At 39.2% G+C, this 16,430-nt stretch overlaps 1 protein-coding gene across 1 annotated transcript in view; it reads right to left on the bottom strand.

Moving 5' to 3' along the window:
- Positions 1-11,916: 11,916 nt before the first annotated feature.
- The window catches only part of Spef2 (sperm flagellar 2), a 144,354-nt gene continuing 139,840 nt past the window's right edge, over positions 11,917-16,430 (bottom strand). Inside the window, exon 37 of the mRNA XM_057789943.1 lies at positions 11,917-12,006. Coding sequence (XP_057645926.1) covers positions 11,917-12,006 — 90 coding nt within the window. The remainder of the gene's footprint in view (positions 12,007-16,430) is intronic.

Below are 16,430 nucleotides of genomic sequence, written 5' to 3'. Positions count from 1 at the left end.
ACAGGGTAAAAGACACAAGTAAACTTCTCTGCCGTTTAAGGTTGGCTATGGAGACTCCTCACCCCAAAGCTGGTTCCTGGAAGAAGTCTTCCTATGTTAAGAAACTGAACTTAACTCAGTTGCCAGAACGGAAAAGGAGACTCAGAAGTTAAGAATCAGCTCCCAACAGTTAACCTCAGGTCTCATAATTGTCTGCGACCTACAGCTCTAGTGAATCTGATGCCCTCTTTTGACCTCTGCAGTGACCTGCATTCATGTGCAGATACTCATATGCAGACACACACACACACACACACACACACACACACACACACACACTTACCTTAAACCTTAAATAAGTCCCTTCTCTGCACCAGGAATGCATTGTAGATATGAGTTCTTCTCTGTTCAGCTTTCATAAAGCCTAGTTAAAAATATACAGAAATCGAAGTGGGTGCTTACAGTTAAATCCCTCAGTTCTCTTAAACCTGACTGTTCCAAGTACCTTAAAAGCATGAATGGATTTAATCTTTAAAGCAGATCTTTACATTTCTCTGAGCCTTACATCTCACTTTCTCAGGAGCAACAGCCACCTAAACGTATTACTGAGCATTTTAGAGTGAGAGGATTAGCCTCATGCAATCATGAGCAAGTCTTCTTGTCATGAGAGAATCTGCCATACCTTACTTCTCCTCAGATTTGCCCCTTTTTTCTGGGCACTCTCATTCTTGCTGGAAAAATCCCCCTCCATCTACCTCCCATCAGGCACTGGTCTCTAAGAAGAGCTAGGATGTACATAGGGACGGTGGTGAAGAACATAGCATCCTTCATGGTGGAGGGAAATGACTCAGTCACTCTTCTTTTCCTTTGTAGAAGCACCAAGCACCAGATATTAGGGAAATGACATTTAGAATGAACTTGTTTTCTCCTTTTTTAATGATTTCTTTTATTTTTGAGATTATAACATAATTACATCATTTTTCCTTTCCCCTTCCTCCCTCTTACCCTCCTTGCTCTCTTTAAAATTTATATCCTTTTCTTCATAAATTGTTGTTACATGTCCAGTCTATATAATGTTACTCATATATAATTTTTTTCAGGGATGAACGTTTGCTACAGGATAAACAATTGCTGTGCTCTTCCTGGGAAAGACTGTACCCCTCTCTGTATTTCTTAGTTGCCAATAGTTCTTTGTACAAAAATTCTCTTTCCTAGGGCCATGAGCACAAGAAGGTTGTGCCAGAAGACAGATCTGAACAGAACACCAAACCTGCTGTGACTTTTCCATGGAACTTGACTGCTAGGCTCTGTCTGCTTCCTTTTGTTCTTAGGCTCCATTTTATGCAGTATGTTTTGTTACTGTTTATGAGTTTCTGAGTTCCAGAGTAGTGCTGAGGTTATGTTTCATCTATGGTGGAAAATCTAGGTTAACTAGAAACCATAACTTGTTGTCTAGACTTCTCTGAATCCTGGAACATTTGTGGGCCTCATGACTAATTTAATACCATTTGCTCATTTCTTAAGGACGTTCTAGGAACAGAAGCCTAGAGTCAAAGGCAGAACTGGCTTTGCTTTGGCCACTTCCTCCTGCTGTCTTGGGAATTGAAAAGAGAATGCAGAGCCCTCTGGAGTGAGAAGAAGCAACAGTCATTGTCACAGGGAGATTGAGGAAGAAGAAGCAATAGCTTCAGTTTCAGGTTCAGTAATGCCCATGTGAAGCTCAGCTCTACGCGTTTGGTGTGGGAGGATGGAAGTTGGGAGCTGGGGGCTACAGGCTGGGGTTGAGGGCTGGAGGCTGGAGGCTGGGATTGAGGGTTAGGGACTAGAGGCTGGGGCTGGAGGTTGGCAGCTGGAGGCTGGAGGCAGGGGTCTGGGACCTGGAGGCTGGAGGCTGGGGGCTGAAGGCTAGAGGTTGGAGACTAGAGACTGAGAGCTGGGGTAGTGAGGCTGGGGAATGGAAGCTGGGGGCTGAAAACTGGGGCCTGGAGGCTGGAGGCTAGAGGTTGGGGGCTGGAGGCTCAAGGTTAGGTTGGAAGATAGTCTGAGGACAGGAAGGTGGAAGGAGCTCAAAGAGCGGTCTTTTAAAGCGTGTTCCACCATACATGTTAATGATGATGTTCAGGATATACATTTTATTCTTGTTTTACTTTGCACTGAATAAAAGGATCTAACAGTGTGAGAAAAGAATACAATTGCTGGGTATGGGGATCGGAGTCACGCTTTTTGTCTATGCTTTCTGTTCTCTAAGAATTTCTTTAAGAGAAGGGGAATTCTTTACGGTGTGGGGCTGCAGCCAGTTTGGAAAGGTCCACAGGCTGTGGTTTCTAGACCAAGAGTCGGATCGCAATTAATGTCTAAATAGTTAATTCATTGCCACCTCAATCACCTTCCTCTATCCCTCATCAGAGAGATAGGGGTAGCTGCAAAAAACTGAGCTGACTTTTCCATTTCAATGTATTCTTGCGGTTAAAAGTGATGGCTAGGTAAAAGTGCACTGCTGAGCATCTTCCTTTTGCTACTAAACTCGCAGGCAATTGCATGATGCATCAAGAGATTGTGAAATTTGTTTCTGTGCTTATTCTCAGATCCTGTCCTAATTTACCACTTCCAGGTTTCTTCAAGACTCAACCTCATCCCACGCAGAGGTTCAATGTCTCTCTTCTACTGTTCTGTGTCTAGCAATGGGTGGCGGGTGCAGGCAACGAGGAAGCAGGCATTAGAAAGTGATTTTAGCTCTATCATTAATTTAGTTCTGTACCCCGAGACCTCCTAGACTCAAATGCCTGGCAGCTGCAATCATCTGGAGAACACAGAAGCTAAATGTGTTCTTTCTTCATATATGCTGTATGCTTATATTCAACACATCAAGTCTGATATTAATAGAGAGGTACTTCATACACTGCACATATGCATCCAGCTGAGAGGAGAAGAGGAGCTAGAGTCTATGAGTCTACCTGCTGAGCTGGGCCTCTTCCATGGTGCTTGGTACACTGCAGGAAGAGACAATCTTTTGTAATTCAACCTCCCAGGGGATGGTTTGTAAGGGGCCACAGGACCCTGAAGGAGTTAACAGTGGTGGGGATGTTGAGATTCTCATTATTGAGACCAGTAGTTCTCAGTTTGCTCAAAATGATGTGCTTTGGAAAGTCTGACAGAGGGAAAGTGATCATCTAAAGGCCATGTAAAAGTGCCATGCATAGATTTGTTTATCTTATACAAAGTTGGGTCCCATAGCACTATAAAACATTTAAATTATTTGCTAATTTTTAAATCTTAAGAGACTTGCAAAATATTCTGAATTTATTTTCAGGTAATATTTGGTAGTAGCCAATTAATGTGTGACATAGACCTTGTCATACCCCATGACCTCCCTAGCTAGCCCTCAGCATGAGGTTAATCACTGTTTATCATATTCCTTGCCCTTCATTTTCATTTAAAAGAACTTAAGGGAAAAGTGAAATTTATCCTCTGCTCCTTCAAAAAAAAAAAAAAAAAAAGAACATTAGAAAAGACAACTAGTTAATCATTTTAGAAATTATTTTGGAGGTGGTTATAATTATAACATTTCTCCTTTCTCTTTCTTCCTTCCAAACCCTCCTCTATATCTCTCCTGCAAACTCATGACCTCTTTCATCACGAATTGATAGTGTGTGTCTATATGTACACACATGAATATAATCTGCGCAGTTTATATAATGTTACTCGTATGCATGTTTCCATTAATGACCATTTGGTAGTAAATCTTCTGCTGGTGTGCTCATCCCTGGGGAAGACTAATAAACTCTGCTGTTCCCACCTTTCCGCAGCTGCCTGTAGTTCGTCATAAAGGGTTGAGACCTCCTGGGCTTTAACCTCTCCACTTTGCCATGTCCCTTGTGTAGTCCTTATTCAGCTTACGTGTGGGAGGTCATGTTGGTGAGACTTTATGGATGGGGAAAATCACTTAAAAAATATCTGGGCTTCTGCATATTTTGAAGAAGGCTGCCAGGAATCTAACATTTGTATTCACAGCCCTAGTTCCAAATTGTCTCATTATCATGCAATAAGAGAAACTTGAGAATTTCTATCTACTGCATGTGCCTTCACGTGACCCCTAAGTCAAACTTAGATGTACAAAAGAAACTCGAATTATTATGGCCCTTCTGTGGTGGGAGCATTCCTTGAGAAGTATAGTCTCAGAACTAGCCCTTCTGATATGGTCTGAAGTGTTTATCAGGGTACAGCAATTAGACACTATGCTCAAAGACTCCTGGTTCTACTATGTGAAGTGATTTACAAAGGAGATGCTTTCTTGATTCACAGTTGGAACTGTGTGTGCCGTTAGGAGTTCAAGATCGGAGTACTAGAACAGGGAAACAGTAGAGTCCAGCAGACCGTGGAGGTCAAATTCCTTCCTGGATAACAGTCCTAAGTTCTTGCTAATTGTTCATACCTTTCCTCCTTCTGTTGTTTCCTGGGAATAATAAAATGTACACCTTACTAGTGTCTGTAGTGAGTGAATTTGCTTGTAAAACACAAACAGACACACACACATAATTATTGTGCAATAGCTACTTCTTCTACCTCTTTAAGGAAATGTAATATGTTAAAAATCGTGCTCATCCTCTTGGAGAAATCCACCTGCTTAAAATTTAACAGTGGTGTAATCTTACAATGGTGCCTTGGTATTCATTTTAAAGAAAGTTTCTAAGCCATGCTCCTGGCAGATGCAATCAAACTCCTAAAGGCAGAAATTCAGGAGGAAAATGTAAGGGGTTGCTTCAACACCAGGAAGCTAAGCAGTGGCTTCCAATCCATAAGGGGAGCATGGCAGCAAAGACTAATTTGTAGGGACTTTGCTTCAAAATGGGCTCAGACGGTGAAAGTGGAGGGGAGAAGAGCAAGTTCTCCGCCTTCAGAGTGCATGGTGAAGTCTGCCGTACACAAGAAGGATGTTGTGGTTTCTGCCTGGTTTGTGGGGGCACAGCAAGGTGAGGCTGTTTCAGAGATGGTGAGCAGCATAGCTGTCTCCCTGTGGTTAGACTGAAGTTAGCAAAGATACAGCAAGTGTTTGAGCTGAAGTGCTCAAGACACGTCTTTGAGCCCCCTGGTCCCCTTTGGGGCTTTGAACTGCAGCCACAAGTCTGGGCCAGCATCTCTTTTGAGATTTGTTTTGAAGCAAGTTTGAAAACAAAATTGACTTTGTACTTATGCTAAGAATCTGAGAGCAAATATGCTTGTAGACTCGCTTATCTCTGGCGCAACAGGATGCTTAGAGATGCCTGTGTGTATTGAGACTGTCACGGAATTGTGATGAAAACCATTGGAAATGGATGGAGCTGTGCCTGCAGGCAACATGATTTTTTATTAGGTCAAATCTAGTGAGATGTGAAAGGAGGTGGAATAAATTACATTGTCAGGGAAAGTGTCATATTCTCTTTGTTTAGAAAGAAGGCGAGAGAGAGAGAGAGAGAGAGAGAGAGAGAGAGAGAGAGAGAGAGAGAGAGCAAGAGAAATAGAGGACAGGAGAGAGAGAGGAGAAAGAGAAAGGAGAGAGAAGAGGAGAGGAGAGAAAAAGAGAGGCGAGAGAGGGGACAGAAGAGAGAGAGGAGAGAGGAGAGAGATATAGAGAAAGAGAGAAAGAGAGGAGAGAAGAGGAGAGAAAAAGAAAAAGAGAGGAGAGAAAGGGAGAGAGGGGGGAGAGAGATGCTGAGACTGATGGCTGCTTCAAAGCTGGCCTGTTTAGGATAACGCCAGGCTCAAGATGCCCAAAAGAGCTGTTCGAAATAGACTATGGATCTCACTAGCTTTCATGCATCCTTGCTTTCTAGTAAATATACTCTAATTTGGTTCTGTTTGTATATTTAGCATAAATGGAGCCTAAGGTTAGGGGGATGTCTTCTAAAATCAACACCATACTAGAAAACAAAAACCCAGTTACATACCTTCTCTCTGGGAGGGTAGTTTCCATTTTCTAGAATTGTCTTGATGGGAGATGTCTTTTCTACAAAAGTTCATTTATTAAGTGTAGAAGCCAGATGCCATGTTGGGTAAAGATGCTTAGGTGTTGAGTGTGAGAAAAGCATAACTAGATTCTGAATAGTATTCCCAAAAGTTCGGAAGTTAACTTGAAGGGTAAGGCAAAGACTTTTAAACAAAGATGTGGCGCTTTAAGGCAACTTTGGGAAAATAATGTTCTATGTCCTCAGAGGCTGGATTAGGGAAAAAAAAACGAATCTGTAGGAAGAAGGTCAAAAGAACAACAGGAGAAACTTAGGGCTATTGCCAGGTTCTAGAAGGAGGTTCTGAGAGACTTTAAGACAGGGTCACTGTTGTGAGGGGCATTTGCAGGAATGATCAGTAAGATTTGGGTGTGCGGAAGGCAGAGTTAGCATTGAGGTTTAGAATATGGGAGAGTGAGGAGAATCCTGGGCGTTGCCATGAACACAGGACAGTAAGACAGGGGAACTTCAGAGGCGACTGGGGTCATCCAGGCAAGTGCTCCACCTAACACTCACACTCCCCTCACCTTTACTCTGATCTTCCCATAGTGGCCATTAGGCCTAGGCAGAGAAACAGCTTAAGGGCTGCTACTTTAGTTCAAAGGAAAGAGTTGTTCAACTACTGGTCAAGGAATTCCGAGTCAAAATGGCCTACTGTGGAGGGAGTAACTGAGGAGAGAGTTGAGGTATTGGCTCACTAGAGATGGAATTTTAGAAGAGAGGCAATGGTGGAGAACTGCGTTTCTGTCCTCACAAGCATCCCTGACAGCTGATACCCTTCCCAAGCAGAGGGCATCTATGCATCTGGCAAGAGGAAACTCATGCTGAACCCCATCGTGCTGTTTTGCACACTCTTGGGGAGGGTGGTTTATCCTTAGGGAAAAGCTGCTACATCTGAACAGATGTGAATGGTTTACACCTTTATGTCTTGTTGGCAGTTGACAATCTCAGCGTGACCCACATAACCTCATTCTCATCTAATCTTACCGCTGCTACTTGATTATTGTTTACGTTATCTCTAAATCGGGTTTCTCTTCTCAAAGCTAAGGACTTTTGAGTATCTTTACAAATATACTGTGGTTATTTTTGTATAGATAACATGTAAGTATAATGATATATAGTTATAATGTCTATAAGCATACATGATATAAAATATGAAAGTATAGTATAGTATATATACAAAACACATGCATGTGACACATGTGACTTACATATAACAACCTATAATTATATACAATATATTTCATTTATCTATGTATCTAGCATGGAAATATATAAAACTGTATAGTCATGAACTGGTTTTGACATTTGCAATTGAGATCTTGCCGTAGTAGATCACAGAAAAATTAGCTTATTACATATTCTGTCTCTCACATTGTCACTAATATTCTGAGGATACTGGTTTCCTGAAGGGTCACAAAGCAGAGCATAGTGGGTTCAATTTAGTTTTGAATAAAAACCACTTTTATTTTTAAACACTTCTAAGCCATACTTCCTCTATCCTGTGCTTGTGGAGTCCGTGTTTCATATGCAAGCATAGAAAACAATGCGAGTGGGTGGCTTTGGGGTTGAGAAATTGGCTTCTAGTGTACATATGTTATTCACAGCTCTGCAACTTCGGGAAGGGTATATAACCCACTCCACATGCACCGAGATTGTTTGCCACTAGCAATCTAATGAATTCCTACATCACAAATTGATGAGAAAAGAGCTATTAGTCCACTCCTGGCTCATAACTAAACATCAGTAGTATTAGCTAATATTGGTCATTGTGAATTTTTAATATTTCTATCATGTTAGGTATAACTTACTTTTCAGGAAACCACTGGATCTTTTTCTCTTATTAAACATCATTTACTTAGAATCTCTTCTAACATAGTGGCAACAATAATTACAATGTATGTTGATGTGATGACTCTCTGAATGTCTGCCTTGATGAGCTGGATCATAATTTTGAGTAAGATATATATGAACAATATCTCAAGAGTGTCCACGTAAGTCCACAGAGTTACAGTGCACAAAGATAGTAACTAATGCTTAACTCATGAGAAGAACATTACATCTTTGCTATGCTTACTCTGGTATTTGCAAATTCTTTTCATTTTGTTTGAAATGAAAAATATCCAGTTCCCAAAAATATCACGAATGATTTCACCTTATTAATGTCTACATACCCCATATCTAGGAAAAGACGGGCAGTAGCACAGCTTCAGGTCTGGAGCTCTGTTTAATTAAGGAACATTGTGATCTTAAAGTTGGCAGGCAATTGAGTATGAATTACTGAGGGTTATGGAAGTCAGAGATGAAAAAAAATTATTTGCTTCATATACATGTAGATCAGAGTTAAAGACAAATATGTGGTTATAATAACCAAAAAATGACTTGTCTATGGTATAAGAAGAAGGAAACATAAATTACTAACTGAACTAGATAAATAATAATGAGTGAAGTAAAAGTAGGGGTTATTGTCATGGAACAAAACAAGATGATCTTAAGAACGAGGAACTGATTAACAGTACAAATGAACAAAACATGTCCACAGATTTATTTTCTATTCATTGATGTCACAAGAAGGCTACCCACATTAATAGTTAAAATTCAAGTGCAAACCAAAGAAATAATGGAAAACTCAAGTAACAAAACGTTGTTTCTTTGAAATAATTGGCAATTTTTTTAGCCAGAAAACGTAAACATGATTGGCAAGCATAAGGAATAAAAAATAGAATCACCACTGTAGAAGCTGTCAATACTAAACAGAGAGGAGGGACTGGGGAGACAGCTCCATTGGTTCAGTGATTGCTCTGCTAATGTGAAGACATGTTAAAACATCTCTTCTCCCCACTCTCTCTGGGGCATACATGTAATTCCTGAGTGGCAAAGGACAGATCCCTGGAGTTCACTGGAGATCCCTGGTTTCACCAAGATGCATCCTGATTGACAAATTCCAGGCCAGTTGGAGACCCTGTCTAGGTAGACCACTCCTGAGAAACAACACTAAAGTTCTCCTCTCCACACACATGAACATGCACCTGAATACACACAAATAAAGGGGATTGTTAGAAAATGCTTTTAAAATTAATCTAAAATCTAGGATATAATTAAACTAATCCTTAAAAGACACTAGTGTAGAAAACGATAAACTTAATCATCTCATAGCTACTAAATTAATTGCAAGTAAAACTTTTTCAATGAAGATAACACTAGATCAGCAGATTTTACTAGAAGTTACAGAAAATGTCTAAGGAAGAAAATCTAAATCTAAAAGGCTTTTTCATAAAAGAGGAACTACATAGCAACTTATGGCACAGGCTATAATTAATCTGATATGAGAACTGAATATTTTAGGACAATGAAACTGCAGACCAATGTAGTAGGAAGCCATTTGTTTGTTTTCCTGGCCGCCCAGACTCCTGAAATAATCATACAGAAACTATATTATTTAAATCACTGCTTGGCCAATCACTTAACTGTATTGCTACCTAGCTCTTACATCTAGTATTAACCCATTTCCACTATTTTATATTTTACCATGATGCTCGTGGCCTACCGGCAAGTTTCCACCATGTCTGTCTCTGGCGGTGGCTCCATGGCTTCTCCTTGACTCCACCTCCTTTCTTCTATCTTTCAGTGTAGTTTTCTCCGCCTAGCTCTGCCCTACCCTATTACAGGACCAAAACAGCTTCTTTATTAACCAATGGTATTCTCGGCAAATAGGGGAATCCCACATCAGACCAACATCTGTTTGAAATGTAGATTTAAAAAATCCTCAATAAAATGTTAGGGACTCAAATCTAATGCCATACAAAATGTAATACATTTCTAGACTGTAAACCTACTTTATCACTCAAAAATTAATTCAATATAGTTCCCCATATCCAGATACTAAAGAGGCAATATTTGATCATTTTTGATGCACAAGACATTGTCATAGTTGAATATTTTTACAATAAAACCTAGTGTCATAAAGTAAGAGAAATGAGGTCATACCACACTGTAAAAACAATCTGGAAGCAGAAGGAGAAAGGATAGAGGAAGAAATACTACAATGATAAGAAGAGTAGAGTGAAGTGAAGAATTTTCCCAGTGTTCTTGAATCTTAAACTTGTTTGTATTCTGAGAAGTAACCAAAGGATGAAGACAAAACAAAGACAACAAAATCAGAAAATAGTAATGAATTGAGGTTGAGATGGGAACAGGATCTATAGCATAAGAAGAAGTAGAATTCAAAACTGCATTGCTCTGAGGCCAACGGTCAAAGAGCAGTGGTAAGCAGGTGTGAGGTTTATGGCTGGTGGTACTCACACAGTTCTAGGACCTCCTCTGGGAGGGAGGAGGTATAGTGTGGAGGAAAGAGCACTAGTGGCATTAATGTGATTCAGAAATTGTTTTTGAACCACATCTCTGCCATTTAACTGCAATTTGGTATCCTTATTTGTAAAAGAGGGAGAATAAGTCTTGACCCCACATAACATCATGGGTGAAATGTGGAAATGATACATCATGGGACCTTGCACACACTCCATAGCTCAGAGCAGGTGCCTGAGGCCTTCCAGTCTCCTCTTTGCTTTTGTTTGCTGATTGTAAAAAAAAGAAAAGAAAAGAATAAAGGAAGAAAGGAAGGAAAGAAGGAAGGAAGGAAGGAAGGAAGGAAGGAAGAAAGAAAGGAAAGAAGGAAGGAAGGGGAAAAATAAAGCAAGCAAGCAAGCAAACAAAAATTAGTTTCTAACATTTTAGAAAATTTTTCAAAAGTGAACCAGAACATCTGGGTAATGCAACGAGAGCATTACTGAAGTAATGTAAACAAGAACTGAGCATCAGGAAGACTAGTTGGGAATGGGGTCATTTGTGTCTTACTGTGATTGTCGAGTGCCATCAAGAAATAAAGCTGAGAAACATGGATGGTGCTGAGGAGAGGGATGACGTTGGAATGAGTTTGTTGGTGGGAAGACTTCAGTCATAGGGAAAGAAAGAGGGCAATGTATTCTGACGAGGTCCATGTTGTGTCAAAGTAAATGACCTGGAAACAACTGTTACAAACAGTTCGAGAGGACACCTCGTTTTAACCTACGATTTGGAAAAGATAATGATAATGATCTCCTTAGCAAGTTTGCCTCGACAGCTGTGGTGAGGTGTGATTGTATTAAAGAGGAAGAGGTGGGTCATGGAAGTCAGTGGACACAGAGCCAGATGAAAAGAACTTTAGCTTGAGCCATGCCTGTAATTTCATGGAGGTGGAAGACAATCTGGAGATTGGCTGTGATAACTTATTCACGTTAACTCTCCCATACGTATGGACATAAGAGGAGGAGGATCCACCAAGAGATCCTCAAAGAGAATAACCAATCAAGGGAGCCAGGGAGGGCATCATATTAAGCTAACCACTCAAGAACAGGACTACTCATTTCTATGATATTTTCTCGAGATGACTATCATTAAATTTGCTTTCTGGTTAATCATGTAAACAGCTGTCTATGAAGGGAATTTTGTATTTTAGCAGAAATAAGCATAAATACTTAAAAGTGTGACTGTTTTAGCAGCTCAATGATGAATCTTTCTTCTTGGCTACGAGGATGAACATTCTAGTTTTATAATATATAAAGCAAGAACTGGAAAATGAAGAAAAGCTCTGTTCTGATACAGAATTTTGGAAGGATTTTCCATATATTCTGCTAATGTAATACTTCCCATAGGGAGTCTTCATGGCTCATGAGTGCATTTACTTTGAGTGTATTGTTTCTGGTAATTTATATTTCCAGAATCACTTAAATTTCATCTTTATATATTTTATATTTTTATCTCTTTTTTTGAGGTTTAAGATTAAAATGTTTTCTGATTTGGGAAAGTTTCATTCTCAACTGAGAAGGACTCATTCCTACAGCTGCAATAATACACATGACAAACACCATGGTCAATTTGAGTATGAAGCTTTATTTTACATTATAAAAAAAGATAGCCTTCATTTCTTTTCCTCTGTAAGTCTTGAGGGTGACCTTTCTCCATCACTGCCTTGCGCATGGTCACTCCTTTGAAGAATCATTTTAATATCCTAAGAGAGAAAATTCAAAGAGACATTACAAATAAAAATAAAGAAGTTATGACTGATGAACATCTTGTATTGGCAGTGATTAAACAGCTAGTGGCTTGTCATTTACTCTTTTCTTTTGTTTCCTTGATAAAAATGTTCACCATTTAGTGTAAATGCTATTCTGAAACCATGTAGTTATATCCCTGAAATGATATCTAAGGGTTTTAGAAATTCTTCTTTGTAGTCCTATAATGGAGTTGTCATGTTAAGTAACATTTATAAAAGCAATTACTCAATTCTATCATATAGCGTGTAAACCAAAAGATTATTTTCCTATTAATGAATAAGACAGTATTCATACTTTATTAAAGGAATGTTATAATGCCAAAATAATCACATCTACACAGAAATTTAAATATAGAAAGTTTGAGCAGTAGATTTTTTCCCTTGGACTTTTCTACTTCTTCATTTTCTTCTTACTATCAGATGTATCAATATTCTAGCAATTTAAACACAGTTTTTTTCAAAATAAATGTAAACTTATACATGTAGAATGAATATTAGCATATATCTAAAACACAAAAATTGCATAGTGAAGGCTAGTTTTAACTTTAATTTTTTTTTCAAAATTTAAGAAAGTGCTTTAAGAATGTAAGTTTCTTTTTTCCAGAGCTGAGTTCCACAGCTTTCAGCTTGTGGTCATCTTAACCGTGAAGACATAGGCTATTTCACTCTCTAACCTGGCTTCCATATCTGCCATTCTGTCAGTCACTGCCAGGAAGCACACTGAACCATTCCCTTGAGGGATCTTGTTCCTTCAAAACACTGATTTCCTTAAAGGCAGAGGTCAACCTTGAGTAAGCTAAGCGGAAAAGATCAGCAGCTCCCATTGACTTCTAGGTCCCACTTGGGGCAATTCTACAGGGCAGGCTGACCAGGCATGAGTTTAGAGATTGACACTTCCCAGCATGGGCAAAATGGCATGATGTGCTCCAGGTACAGCCAGCTCTGGCTAAATTCAAGACGAAAAAGGGGGTCATAACCATCAGTGGCAGTGACTGGAGAGGGGACCGATGGTGTCAGATGCTGGGCACAGACAGATGTTCTTCAAACAAAGCATAGAAGCAGGTGTCGGATGTTGTAATAAAGATAAAAGTAAAGCAGAGAGTATTTTCAAATCAGATGTCTTGGAGACAGAGTGGGATAAAAATAACTTTCTAGTTATGATTACACTTGCATGAAGCTGGGTCTGTGTTTATAGACACTCTCTTTGTCAGGCTTTGATTTTAACACTAAAAGAATTGTTTCTATTTCCCATTGGAGACGTGCTTTGTTTGGGAGATTTCCACACAAACCCCAGTCATTTGGCATGTGCTCACTATAAGAAATGGTTTGGGTTAAGTTGTTCTTAGAGAAAAGTAATTTATCCTGTTCTGTTTGCCAACGTTTTTGTAACAAAAATTTGCTCCACAGCAATGGAGTTATGGTAGTCTCACTAATTTGGTAACATTTACCCAACACATTTTTCTTAATAGTTTAAGAATACTTTTGAACATACTTTCTTTGTATGAGGTCTAAAGGAGAAGTAAATATATGATGTAAACTGATAATCTGTAAATCCAGCACCAAAATCTGGAAGTTACAGTTGTGTTTCTCACTGGGACTTTGGTTAGTCCTTTGGATCTTTTCCAGGGAAAATTTTTTTCTAGACAAAGAGATGAGAGGCTAGCCATCCATTTGTCTACCTATAACTTTGTATGTTTCATTTCAATTGCAAGATTTCTTGGGTACTGATACTTCTATATCCCGTATCATTATCAGTAGTGGTATCTGCAGTCATCTGCCAGGAACTGAGCTCAGCACTTTGTGTGTGTCAACTTCTTCCATCCATACACGAGCTCCATGAGGAAAGGCTGGTAGTTATCTCAATGTTACAGTTGTGGAACACAGGATACTGTGAGATTACATGCCCAGCACCACGTATTTCCAAGATTCTATAACTCACACTCATAAGCACAGAGCCAGTGCACCTTAAAACAGGAGCAAAACTAAGGTGTTTTGCTCATTACATATAATCCACTTCTTAAAATATGTTTTAATGTTGTAGCTTGTAAACATGGACCTTGTAAACACAGAGCTGTTAAGCAACAGCCTCCAGCTTCCCACTGTTTATAATAGCAAACAACTTTTTAACCTTGAAAAACCACACTCTAGGTTTTGCTCTTCTTATCTTGAACGATCTTCAAATAACATCACTGTGGTTAAGGTTCATTTAAAAATGTGATCTATTTACTTGTACATGGATATCTGGAGCAAACACTAACAGCACAGGTATGAGAGCCCCCCCCCAAGTCTGCAATGTTTACTTCTGTTTTCTCCCTCCCTCCTTTCTTCCCTCCCTCCCTCCTTCCCTTCAGTTTTGATTATCAAAAATAAGAATGGAATGCCGTACTGGACAAGACCTCCCTATGATCTCAAATACCTGTTTTATGCTTTCCAGATCATTGGCACAACTATTATTGATAAAATTATACCAGTGAGAATCACAGTTTTTCACCTTGTCTTTTGATTATTGGGGTCAGGCACAGAGTTTAAGGATCTGACTCAGACTTATAAAGAAGCATCCTACCACTGAATTAACTCACTAATAGCTTACTAGCTAATGGAGAAATGAACTGGCTCTCTACTGTATTAAGTGATACTGACCATAGGCACCTGTTTAACTACACAATGGTTGGGAGGATGGGTTTCCAGAAAAAGCATGAATTGAATACCTAAGAAGTTGTTGGGATTGTACAAAATGGGTTTTGGTGATCAAGGTATCAAAATTTTCCTGGCATACAGTAGGTGGTGACTTGGAATATTTGACATCCTGTTACACTCTGGCATAAGGAAGATCTGTGAAAGTCCTACTTTGGTGTCAAGACCTGCAGTATCAATCTTCCTTGCTCTGCAGTCCTCGCTATGTGGGAGTCACCCAGCTTCTGTCTTCCAGTTTAAAAGATTTCATAGTGTTACTGTGACTATACACTACCTTATAGGAAATAAACACTTTTCAAAGTGGGAGAAATATATCATTTAGAAGAATTGTGTAGCCTCTAGATTTTCCAGGGGATCTTGCAGCTCTTCAGAGGTTGACTCTCAAAGCTGGTCATCTCAAGGCTTCTACTTTCAGAGAGGAACCTGGTCAGAATCATCTCTGGCCCTGAAAAGGGCCATTGATTTACCCAGGTTTTGTATGTGGTTTTCTTCCAATTAAGGGAGGAAATAATTGGGCTGTTAGTTTATGTTTTTACTTAGTCTGGGTAATAGCAAATGAATTCTATTATACATTATTCTAAGAGATTTAGTAATTATTTTAGTAGATCAGATGACACATCTCCCCTTATATGTGGAACAGATTGTGCAGGGTGAGATTGTGTTGAAACAATCAGATATTGAACTCACCCTATTTTAAAAAAGAAACGGTAACATGTTAAGTGATACGGAAATATTTAGAGATGAAGAAATAGTAACACACTCCCATACGAAGAAGCCTATTGATTCCTCAATTGTTTCATCAAATTATATTTAAAATTTGCTTTCATTTTTTTTTTTTTAGTTTTAATGATTCTTACTAAATCATTGGAATCACCCTCTACCCTTTGCAGACAGCCTTTCAAGGGGTCGGACCCTCCTCTTCCATCCAGTCCTGCTTCTATTCTTTGATCCAAGCCTACCTTCTACCTAGGACGCCCACATCATCCCATCCCAATAAGAAAAGATATGCAGACTTTTTTTTCTTATCCCTTGTAAAATCCTAATGGTCTCTACTTTCTTTGTAGCCTGTTACTTCTATGCTTCTGGTACACACAAGTCACAGTTTGAAGAACTATAATTTCATACTTGATTTGTTTACATGATGTCACTCTTTTACAATTCTTACATTTAAAAATTATATTGTAAATATAAGTGGAATTTTTGTGTGGGCAGAAGTCATGTTTGTTACTCATTTCATTCCCCCTCCCCATGGGAACCTCTGCTATTGAACTCAAGGATAGAAGCTCGAAAGTGAACAAAATTCATAGCAGCAATTTATATGTTTTCTGTGCATGTTACCAGCTAATCTCTACCAAAACATTTTGCACAGAAATAATCATAATCTCTGTACAGGACAACCTGGTACCACCCTGCAGCAGGCAATCCTGAGTTGTATAAAAAGTCAAGCTGAGTGAGCTACACGGAAAAAACCAGCAAGCAGCATTCCTCTACTTTTTCTGTTCAGTTTCTGCCTCCACGCTCCTACCTTGAGTTCCTATCATAGATTCTTCTTATGATGATGGACTGTAATCTCTAAAGCAAATAAACCCTTTCCTGGCTAAGTTGCTTTTGGTCAAGGTGCCTTATCAGCAACAGGAAGCAAACTAATACACTAACATGAGAATATTAGCATATTGACAATATAT

The sequence above is a fragment of the Chionomys nivalis genome, chromosome 15 (assembly GCF_950005125.1).
Source record: "Chionomys nivalis chromosome 15, mChiNiv1.1, whole genome shotgun sequence".
Lineage (NCBI taxonomy): Eukaryota > Metazoa > Chordata > Mammalia > Rodentia > Cricetidae > Chionomys > Chionomys nivalis.
This window is presented reverse-complemented; position numbering and strand designations above follow the sequence as displayed.